The sequence below is a fragment of the Pinus tabuliformis genome, chromosome 2_1, assembly GCF_031772625.1.
Source record: "Pinus tabuliformis cultivar Carrire ecotype Pingquan chromosome 2_1, CPIR1, whole genome shotgun sequence".
Lineage (NCBI taxonomy): Eukaryota > Viridiplantae > Streptophyta > Pinopsida > Pinales > Pinaceae > Pinus > Pinus tabuliformis.
In genome coordinates this window covers 176,339,496-176,350,745 of record NC_142299.1, presented here as the reverse complement: position 1 = coordinate 176,350,745, position 11,250 = coordinate 176,339,496, and the positions used below count along the sequence as shown (strand labels likewise).

Below are 11,250 nucleotides of genomic sequence, written 5' to 3'. Positions count from 1 at the left end.
TTCAAATAACTTTCTGGCAACCTCCTCAATGCTTCACATAACATCACAGTGAATATTTGAAGGGAAGGCATTGCACCTTCTTCGATCACTGGTAATTCTTCTAAATTTTTTAATAAAACTATTGAAAATCTTTCCAATAAAGGAAATGTTCCTTTTTTACCGAACTTTTCCGGAAATTTTTTCAATTTAAAACGGTTTATGATTTCTAATTTTTTTAAATTCGGAAGGTTATGTAAATCTGGAAGTTCTTCCAACTCATTACATCCCTCCAATTTAAGTGAGCTTAAATTCTGAAATTTGTAAAACCTACTCTCCATTTTAACCACACACGGACAGTTTAGCAAAAGACTTCTCATCTTCGACACACTGAATAAGTCATTTGGTAAATTTGTGATCCCTGTGAATCTCAATTGGAGCGTCTCTATTTTATCCATACTCCCCATTGTTCCCTCGCTTATGAATTCTCCATTGTTATCAAGACATAACTTCTTCAGTTGTGTCAGAGTGCGCAAATCATCGATAGAAGCCACCGTTTGAGGACGACTTCTCTGGCCGCGTTTTGTCCACACCCGACTGCAACCATCCATTATTAAGTATTGCAAAGAAGTAAGCAGAGACATACTCCAAGGCAGAGATATTAAATCTTCAAAACGCTTAAGCCCTAAAACCCTTAGGGATCTTAGCCTGTGAATGTCCGACGGCAATTCTGTGATTTTAGACCCATTAAGTAGGAGGACTTCAAGGCTTACAAGATCTGTAAGTGATGCAGGCAGACTTGCAATCGGAACCCCTACCAACGCGAGGTATACCAACTGTTTCAAACACCCCACACTCTCCGGCAACGACCGGACGGACGTCCCATTCAAAATCAAAACCTTAAGGGAGACCATACTCCTAATCAATTTCCTTGGAATTTCTCTGAGATTTGCATTTCCAGCCAAGGTTAACGAGGACATTTCGGGAGCTCGCAACGACTCCGGAAGCAATGTCAATTTGTTGTAGTCTAAAAACACGTGAGAGCGCCCTGAACATTCATCTTCAGTTAAGGCTGCCAAACCCTTACCTGCCCGGCAGTAGAAGTTTTCTTCCCGCTCAGCGATTTGTATTGCCAAATCACGCAGGACGTCGTGCACCCTGAAATACACCACCGACCCACCCACGTCTCTCAATGTGGGTTCGATCAAGCAACGATCCGCTAAAAGGTTGATGTAAATTTTCCCGACCTCAAATGGGTCGTAGCTACGCTCATCTTGCACATTCTTTCTTGCAACTAGCCCTTGTCCTATACACAGCCCAATTGCTTGTTGGATCCAGATGATCTGGTCCTCAAAAAAGGCACTTAAGTATAGAAAGCACAATTGCAGCTTAAAGTCATACCTGCCGAGGGCATCATAACTCCACCTCAGGGGATCATACAGAGCTTCTCGAATGTCTTGGCTGTCGCCATTTGGCTGCCTCCCGATTGCAAATTCCCATTCTTTTGGATCCGTAATGCCAGCCATTGACCTGGCAACTACTTTGATTGCAAGGGGAAGTCCTCCACACTTGGCACACACAACCCTCGCCCTTCTCTCCTCAATGTTTGCTGGCGGATTTCTCTTACTATATGGAAAAGCGTGATGAGCAAACAATGCCCAACTATCATCTTCCATCAAATCCTCCATTTTTATTGTGGACCTTTCTGCAGCATTAACCCCCATCTCTAACAGTGCTCTGTGATTCCTCGAACTCACAATAACTTTGGAGGTCGAGTGGTCGGTTTACAAGGGTATACATAATTCTTCCAACAACTTTGCACCCTCTCCCCATACATCATCTAAAAATAAGGCAAATTTCTTTGCCTGCATACTGTGATTCATCCAGATTTTTACGCCTTCTGCGTTCATATTATGTTCTAGGTCATGTACATTTGTCTGGCTGGCTATCTGCTGACAGAGTTCGTTCCCAAGACTTTTATATGACGGACACTGAGAGACAGTAAGCCAAAGCAATAAGCCATCGCTAAAGACATTCCGCACCCTTTCACTGCTGAAGGTTCTCTTGAGAAGCAGAGTCTTTCCAGATCCACCCTTGCCAACCACGGCAATGGACGAGAACTCTGAATCGATCACTAGCTTCTCGAGTATTGCAAAAGCTGTGTCTTGTCCGACTATAAGGGGTTCCTGGATGAAGAATCCAGTTGAAGCAAGAGATTGGGAGGTGCTTACAGAAGGAGTGCTTGAAGAAGGCAATATGGCTTGGATGCTTTCCTTCATACTCTGCCCAATTTCCTTATTGGTAAATAATACATTTCTCCACCAACCTCTTTTTGTTGTCAATGAAACCATAATGTTTCTTGGAGAAATAATCTCTGTTACTTACCTGAGATGAAAAAATTTAAACCCAGATTTGGCCACTGCAACAAAGTCATTTTCCCTTAATGTTATTGTATTCTCCAATTATCATTTGTTTTTGGTTTAATTTCTTTTCAGGTTGTTGCATTTGTCAACTAGGTTCGTTTGTTGAGAGGATTAGAAATACATCATTTTTTTATCAGAGTATTGATTTAGACTTGTTTCTTCATTAAATTTTATTTATTTCTAAGCTAATTGGATCACTCACTAGTTTTTTTTTAAATGAAGTTCAGATTTGCTTCCTTTGGAGTATACCTTCCCACCTAGATCTAGATTGGCACTCTCTCCTCAGTCTCCCTATTTCAATTTTGAATTGATTTGGAACCCTTGTTTCAATAAAAAGACTTCATCGGATCTAATCCATGGATCTTGGCATTCCCACTAAGATTTCACTGAATTTCTTTCAGGTCAGTTAGTTTTGTATTAGTTCTAATTTTTTTAACATTCATTCGTCTCTTACCTCACAACTTTTTAGCTTTGTTATTCTCTTCCATTACTAGCTTGCTTGAACCCAACATCCACTTTTCTCTACGATTTAGCCTATCACTGGCCACATTACACCTCTATCACTGCTCCTGCAGATCAAGATCTTATGCTGTTCACGGTATCTAAAAGTACAGGTCATGCAGGAAGTCGGATTGGGTAAGTAATGTTGATTCTTTTACAATTATATGCAATTTGCTGTGCTACCTCTTCTTTCTCACTTGTAACTTGAATGTTGGCAGACCTTGTACTCTGTTTCTCTGGGTCTGTATGTGTATGCTTGTTTTTGTGTGCATGTGTGTACTCAATGGCTTGGAGTTTGACTGGTACTTATGCATGTCATGTAAGGTATGTATATTTCAAATGGGTCTATCTGTCTGTTGAAGTAGAGACATCAATGAATGGTGGAACTGAGTTGATGTCTCTACTTTAAATGGTTGAAATGAAAATACTTGGCAAAATGGACTAATTACTCTTACTCTGGCCGTCTGTATCAATGCAGCTTTTGCAGGGCTAAAATGTGAAGGAAAGGAGGATGAAGATTGTGAGAAGTTATTGAAGAGAAATGGAATCATCACACGCAGTGGGATGCATTTTGGTGCACCTCAAACTTATGTGAGGTTGAGTATTATTGACAGAAACCAGACCTTCAATCTTCTGCTTGACAGGCTCTCAACTATTCATGGATGATTAGTTGAATTGCTCAATCATTGATGTGAGATCAACTATATTCCTTTTCAATGTTTACAACTACAAATACAGTAGTATCTTTAACTAGAAGGCCGAGCGACCATGGCAGGATGATACAAGGCTTTACAAAAGTTTATCCACTCTTCACAATTCTACAAGCAAATTCCCAAATCAGCGTTCTTTTCTCGGTTCTATTCCAAATAATCTTTATATGTATGTGCACCACCTGCTCCTCATAAAAAATCATTCTCAAGATCGTGGAGGGCCTTCCTCCTTTTTGTTGAACAAAGAATTAATGTCACTCACTATAGCAATTGAACTTGAAACTACTGCCAGAAAAATCATGAACAATGCAATAAATATGTCCTTCCTGGTTGAGATTCCATGGGTGTCTCTGCAATTAAAAAATAATTGAGGTTAGAAGTTACATACAAGCAAGGTGAAAGACGAAACCAGAAATGAAAAACAACTTTTTTTCTACCTGAGAGCAATGGAAGCTGGGAAGATGAACCCAATACAAACTGCTGCTGTGGCCCCTGTGAATTGAAATGCATCCCAGATACTTGGTATGAATGATGCCCCAAGGAAAACGATTCCAATTAACCCAGCAGTGATCAAAATGAACCTCTTATTATCCAAAACAAGATGCTTTTTCGCTGGAAAGACAAGCCCATCAAGATTAAGTCTCAGGGCAAAAAAAATGAGAGGAAAGACCAGCATCAGATGTACAACATAGGTCACACGAACAATGTCATTCAGCACAACACTGTAGGGAACTCCCAAGTTGGTGTCAAAATTGGCCAGGACATCATCCATGGTCTGGTCTCCAAATAGAAGAAAGCCAAAAAAGCTTGTACTTATGTATACAATTGAGCACAATGCCAATGATGTGCGAACAATGGGCTGCATTTCTGAAGGGTCCTCAAGTTCATTGTATATGGAATGAACTGCATGGCGCAAAGACATCACAATTCATTATAACATAATTTTAAATGCAAATTCAACTAATGAACTCTAAGATACTACACTGCAGGACCAGAGATGGAGGAAAATAATCCATACCATTGTAATGACAGATGTAAGCAGTCACAATAACTGGTACCACAGTGAAAAGCTTCAAGAACGAAGTAAAATCCACAATATCTGGTAACAATCTTGGTGCTTTGACAGTGCCACTGAACAACTTTACAATCGCAATACCAGCCGTAATCACAACAAATACAACAGCAAGTGCAACTGATAATGCAGAAGTGAATTTCAAAGAATCTGCAAATTCATGGAAATGAACACATCAATATAGGCATCAAGATTTGAACATCACAACTCCTAAGGAATAACCCATGATCCACATCCTTGAATGTATATGCCATATGCCATTTCTAACAGGGCAACATGAAAAGTCAGACAAATCGTTAAGCAGATGCCATCAATATGTGACATTCCCAAGATATGTTGAATCCCCTCATATAATTACAACAGTTTCTAGATATTTAAATCCCTGAAAAGGCCCAAATGAAATATGATATATCTGAAAATCAGTGCTAAAAATGCTTATCAGGATGAGCAAAGCAGACTTACCCACTCTCTTGAAAGACACCAACGGAGCTAAAATAAGGACTATGGTGAGAACTAGGATCGGAACACGTCCATTCCACCAATGAAATCCAAACCATTCTTCAAGTATACCAGCATGATGCACGCCATTTGATGATGTTCCAGATAGCACATCGCCTGCCCAAATCAAGAAAACACCTCCATCAGACATAGAGATTTCTAATTCAAAGCCATATATAAGATAGGAATCATGCCCAAAGTAATATAAAAGTGGCACCAGATAATTGACCATTCAAACAAAAATGAAAGGAATCTAAGAAAAAAGAGACACTAATAAAGCAAGTCAAGTCATGTATGCTTCATAGAACACTTCAACTTTGTTAAACAGAAACAAGTTGTTAGTGTTTCAGCCTACTAAACTGCTCACAATGCAAAAATTGGGTTGAAGTTTCAATTCAAGCAGTACTTTTTCATTACTCTAGTTGTAACATACATGCTTAAATATTCCCACACGATATACTATTTATCCTTGGATATTACCCTCAAAACTGGGCTAATTCAACCTGCGACCTAAAATGCATAACCTACAATGTTTAGATTGAATTACTTTTCAATTCATCTTATCTTGATTCCTTTCTAACAGAAGCCTGTAAAAAAAATGTCAACGGACTGCTTCTAAATCAATGATTGCAAATAGTTAAACTCTTCACAAGGTAAGAGGGTCTCCCTCGATTTCCAACATATTAAACACGATGCAATTATGATCTAAAGTCAGATGAACAGAAACACACTCAAGTTCAAACACTGGATTCAGTGATTAAAAACAAGAGACTATCACATATTTACCAAGATTCAACTTGGGAAATATCACTGAATAAAGGAAGAGATAAACTGGTAATTCACCTTATGTTGCATCCCTTTCCATAATCTTCCAACAAATTGGTCTCCTCAAACAGAAAATACTGATTATGATCGGTTGTTCTAACAACAAAGGGAGTGAGATTTTTTCAAAAGCCATCAGAAGCAGGAAACAAATAACAGAGGAGAAATAAATAATTTGTTCCGAGTACATGATTTTGTAATCAAATAAAAAGACTTTTTCAACTCACAAGGACTGAAAGATGACTCGATTTCAGAACTTTATCCAGATCTTTAGCATTCAAAATGCAACCAAACAAAAAGTACCTTAGTTTTTGTACTTGATACCTTGAACATCACTAAAAAACTATCTCCTACTCTGCCAAGTTTTAGCCTTTAGGCAGGTATCCAAATTCTGTGGTAAGACTTTTGCCTAGAAAGGAAGTTGATCATTTCTCATCTTAGTCAATCCTCGGAACCATTTTGCTGCTTTGCTTGTGCCAAACAGGACATTACAGTCTGCACATTTATCACAAAACTAACATAATCAATAACATGAACACATCTGAGATAAAAAGGGGTTATATACTCTAACATGCAGCAATGTCGTTAAAACTGAAAAAATAAATAAACAAAAGCTGTCCAGAGACAGAGCAAGTTACCTGATGAGCCTGATTGATCTTCTGAAATTGAACTCCACAGTTATCTCCTTTGCAAACATCCGGATGATACTGTAAACAGATCGTATCAACACAGGAGTACACTATGAATTTATCCAAAAATTTATTGTTGAATATGGATCATGATTTTTCCTAACAATTACTATGAACATATACATAGCTAGAACAAAATATTTATTGGAAATTCTTAGAATCAGTGAGATTGTTGCTTTCAAGCATTCTAATTTTTAGAGCCTTGCATGTCTACTTTCTATCTGTGAACTGTAGCAGGCTCTTTTGCTTTAAGATATGGAAACTTTATAACATTCAAGAGGGCAATTCCATATACCTGCAAAGCAAGGCGACCAAAAGCACTCTTGACATCTTTCTGAGTAGCCCCAGGGCTCAATCTCAGAGTCTCATACTCCTCTCTCATCCCAGGGAAAGCAACAAAGGCCATCACTGCTACATTCCTCCTGCCTGCCGAATTTTTCTTCTCTCCGTTTCTCAAGAACGAAGTCCCCTGAGCACCCATAAACCTTCCAACAGCGGCAGCCATGATCTGTAACAAAAATAGGATGATCCACAAACCTAGCTTGAATCCCCAGTGCAAAACAATCCTATCTAAATGTACAGAATGGGTGTACCAAAATCCAGTGAAATACTCAGAGCAGAGATTATTGCAAATGTGGGAAAGGTAAGCAAAGCCAATATCTCAAGTTTACCATCATTCGCTAAAAGGAATTCCAAGCGTCCGCGCGTAGGGCTCATAGCAGGCATTACAGTGGCAGCTTTGGTTGTCTTCTCGTTGGCGTTTGCCGCTGTGTTTCTCAAAAGAACAAAATACAGAGAAAAGATCGAAGAATGGGAGCAGGATTTTTTTGGCCCCATAGATTCATTTACAAGGAACTCCGCATCGCCACCAGCAGAGGCCAAGAAATCGCAGTGAAATGCATAACGAAAGAGTTCAGGGAGGGAATGAAGGGGTTCGTGGGACGCATGTAGCACTGGAGCCTGGTTCAGCTGCGGGGATGGAGCTATTCATTGTTTACGACCAGATGCCAAATGGAAGCCTCGATAAACTCGCAAACCATTTGGGAACGAATTTGTAACCACTTTGAACCAACGGCTGAAACTTTTGCAATCGTCTAACATATAATTGTGTGGCTTACAAGGATGACAGGCGGGCAGAGAGGGGAGTTGATTTCAGAGGGAAACGCCTTATGGCGTAATTATAGAAATTTGAAAGTCTAAAGTGACTCCATATAAAAATTACATAATCCTAAAGTTCCAGTGCACATGTAGCCAGTCCTCTCCCCAATCTCTTGTAAGAATAGAGAAAACTCATTACACCAAAACTCACCATAAAAATAATGTTCCCTTAGATTTTCTGCTCGACTCCATTTTTCTAAAATGCTTATTACCTCTGTTGTAGACTTTGTTACTACTATTGTTTTATTTTCTTTTCTCATTTTCTTTAGATTTTCTATCACCATTGAACAACCCCATAGTCTTATTTTTTGAAGTTTTCTGATATTCAAATAACTTTCTGGCAACCTCCTCAATGCTTCACATAACATCACAGTGAATATTTGAAGGGAAGGCATTGCACCTTCTTCGATCACTGGTAATTCTTCTAAATTTTTTAGTAAAACTATTGAAAATCTTTCCAATAAAGGAAATGTTCCTTTTTTACCGAACTTTTCCGGAATTTTTTTCAATTTAAAACAGTTTATGATTTCTAATTTTTTTAAATTCGGAAGGTTATGTAAATCTGGAAGTTCTTCCAACTTATTACATCCCTCCAATTTAAGTGAGCTTAAATTCTGAAATTTATAAAACCTACTCTCCATTTTAACCACACACGGACAATTTAGCAAAAGACTTCTCATCTTCGACACACTGAATAAGTCATTTGGTAAATTTGCGATCCCTGTGAATCTCAATTGGAGCGTCTCTATTTTATCCATACTCCCCATTGTTCCCTCGCTTATGAATTCTCCATTGTTATCCAGACATAACTTCTTCAGTTGTGTCAGAGTGCGCAAATCATCGATAGAAGCCACCGTTTGAGGACGACTTCTCTGGCCGCGTTTTGTCCACACCCGACTGCAACCATCCATTATTAAGTATTGCAAAGAAGTAAGCAGAGACATACTCCGAGGCAGAGATTGTAAATCTTCACAACCCTGAAGCCCTAAAACCCTTAGGGATCTTAGCCTGTGAATGTCCGACGGCAATTCTGTGATTTTAGACCCACTCAGAAAGAGGACTTCCAGGCTTACAAGATCTGTAAGTGATGCAGGCAGCCTAGCAATCGGAACCCCTACCAACGCGAGGTATACCAACTGTTTCAAACACCCCACACTCTCCGGCAATGACCGGACGGACGTCCCATTTAAATCTAAAATCTTAAGGGAGACCATACTCCTAATCAATTTTCTTGGAATTTCTCTGAGATTTGCATTTCCAGCCAAGGTTAAGGAGGACATTTTGGGAGCTCGCAACGACTCTGGAAGCAATGTCAATTTGTTGTAGTCTAAAAGCAACCGAGAGCGCCCTGAACATTCATCTTCAGTTAAGGCTGCCATACCCTTACCTGCCCGGCAGTAGAAGTTTTCTTCCTGCTCAGCGATTTGTATTGCCAAATCACGCATGACGTCGTGCACCCTGAAATACAGCACGGACCCATCCACGTCTCTCAATGTGGGTTCGATCAAGCAACGATCCGCTAAAAGGTTGAGGTAAATTTTCCCCACCTCATATGGGTCGTAGCTACGCTCATCTTGAACATTCTTTCTTGCAAGTAGCCCTTCGCCTATAAACAGCCCAACTGGCTGTCTGAACCAGATGATCTGGTCTTCTGGAAAGGCACTTAAATAGAGAAAACACAATTGGAGATTAACGTCGTACCTGCCTAGCGCATCGTAACTCCACCTCAGGGGATCATACAGAGCTTCTTGAAGGTCTTGGCAACCGGCGTTAGGCAGCCTTCCGACTGCAAATTCCCATTCTTTTGGATCGGTAATGCCCGCCATTGACCTGGCAACTGCTTTGATCGCAAGGGGAAGCCCTCCACACTTGGCACACACAACCCTCGCCGTTCTCTCCTCAATCCTTGCTGGCGGATTTCTATTACTATATGGAAAAGCATGATGAGCAAACAATGCCCAACTCTCATCTCCGATCAAATCCTCCATTTTTATTGTGGACCTTTCTGCATTAACCCCTATCTCTAACAGTGCTCTGTGATTCCTCGAACTCACAATAACTTTGGAGGTCGAGTGGTCGGTTAACAAGGGTATACATAATTCTTCCAACAACTTTGCACCCTCTCCCCATACATCATCTAAAAATAAGGCAAATTTCTTTGCCTGCATACTGTGATTCATCCATATTTTTACGCCTTCTGCGTTCATATTATGTTCTAGGTCATGTACATTTGTCTGGCTGGCTATCTGCTGACAGAGTTCGTTCCCAAGACTTTTATATGACGGACACTGAGAGACAGTAAGCCAAAGCAATAAGCCATCGCTAAAGACATTCCGCACCCTTTCACTGCTGAAGATTCTCTTGAGGAGCAGAGTCTTTCCAGATCCACCCTTGCCAACCACGCCAATGGACGAGAACTCTGAATCGACCACTAGCTTCTCGAGTGTTGCAAAAGCTGTGCCTTGTCCGACTATAAGGGGTTCCTGGATGAAGAATCCAGTTGAAGCAAGAGATTGGGAGGTGCTTACAGAAGGAGTGCTTGAAGAAGGCAATATGGCTTCGATGCTTTCCTTCATACTCTGCCCAATTTCCTGCTTGAGTTCCTCCAGGAGCTCAGGAGTATGGGCCCACGCAGCCAAAGGAGACAATTGTAGATGTTCTTTAATGTCTGAAATAAGTTGAGTGATCGTTCTACTTGATTGATATCGGAAAATAACATTATACCGTGGAGCAATTGTGCACTGTTGCACCAGTTCTGATGCTTCTCGGAGAAGCAGATCCAACTTCTCAAGCCATAGATTGATGGCTGAAGCCTTATTATAACACGGAGAAGTAGGAATTCCACTCCTCCTATTTAATGCTGGCCGGTATCGCTGGATCTGCTTGATGATAGGCTGGATGTTTGTTACCAGACGCTCAAGGGAATTCAATTCTTTCTTAAAGCGAATAGCAATCCCTATCTGGTGAAGAATCTGGTTGATTAAATTTTCTATGGCCACACCAGCAAATCCAGAGACCACAATAGCTTCGGCCATCGTGTAATTTTGTATAACACAAACACAACAGTAATAGCAGTACAACACGGTCTGAGGAAGGCAATCACAAGTTCGGTAGATATTTAAAACATCTTAAATCCGAGTTAGTAGCCACTAATTCCGTAGCTTTTCTGATTGCTACATCACAATTAAAATGAGTGAACATTTCAGGTTCTTATTCAGAAATCATTGTCAAATTTGAGCGTATTTTCAAAGGTTTGAGTAATAGATATGAGGAATAACGTGAAAGGAAAAAGTTTAGGTGTGGAATCATGGGTTATGTGTAGTTTGGAACCTTCAATTATAGGCACCACCGGAGTCACGTTGAGAAGATATTTTAAAACATCTTAAATCCAAGTTAGTAGC

The 11,250-nt window shown here is 40.1% G+C and overlaps 3 protein-coding genes across 7 annotated transcripts; all 3 read right to left on the bottom strand.

Moving 5' to 3' along the window:
• Window positions 1-3,575: 3,575 nt before the first annotated feature.
• Window positions 3,576-6,014, bottom strand: LOC149199288 (amino acid transporter AVT6A-like). The gene is made up of 4 exons (XM_089402363.1): window positions 5,145-6,014; window positions 4,629-4,832; window positions 4,048-4,513; window positions 3,576-3,960 (listed from the first exon to the last, which is right to left on the bottom strand). The coding sequence occupies exons 1-4, from the start codon at window positions 5,410-5,412 to the stop codon at window positions 3,816-3,818; spliced, it is 1,083 nt and encodes a 360-aa protein (XP_089258489.1). The 5' UTR covers window positions 5,413-6,014; the 3' UTR covers window positions 3,576-3,815.
• On the bottom strand, window positions 5,216-7,493 carry LOC149199287 (chaperone protein dnaJ 8, chloroplastic-like). 5 transcript variants are annotated; one of them, XM_089402365.1, is made up of 6 exons: window positions 7,363-7,493; window positions 6,987-7,199; window positions 6,641-6,709; window positions 6,306-6,497; window positions 6,024-6,101; window positions 5,216-5,297 (listed from the first exon to the last, which is right to left on the bottom strand). In XM_089402365.1, the coding sequence occupies exons 1-4, from the start codon at window positions 7,366-7,368 to the stop codon at window positions 6,444-6,446; spliced, it is 342 nt and encodes a 113-aa protein (XP_089258491.1). In that variant the 5' UTR covers window positions 7,369-7,493; the 3' UTR covers window positions 5,216-5,297; window positions 6,024-6,101; window positions 6,306-6,443. The 5 variants fall into 5 exon arrangements, with proteins under 5 accessions (XP_089258491.1, XP_089258493.1, XP_089258490.1 ...); XM_089402367.1 differs by having other exon boundaries at window positions 6,327-6,497; XM_089402364.1 differs by having other exon boundaries at window positions 6,024-6,497.
• A 1,193-nt stretch (window positions 7,494-8,686) lies between these two features.
• Window positions 8,687-10,884, bottom strand: LOC149199286 (putative disease resistance protein At1g15890). Its single transcript, XM_089400532.1, has 2 exons — window positions 8,923-10,884; window positions 8,687-8,746 (listed from the first exon to the last, which is right to left on the bottom strand). The coding sequence occupies exons 1-2, from the start codon at window positions 10,882-10,884 to the stop codon at window positions 8,687-8,689; spliced, it is 2,022 nt and encodes a 673-aa protein (XP_089256658.1).
• Between the last annotated feature and the right edge of the window lie 366 nt (window positions 10,885-11,250).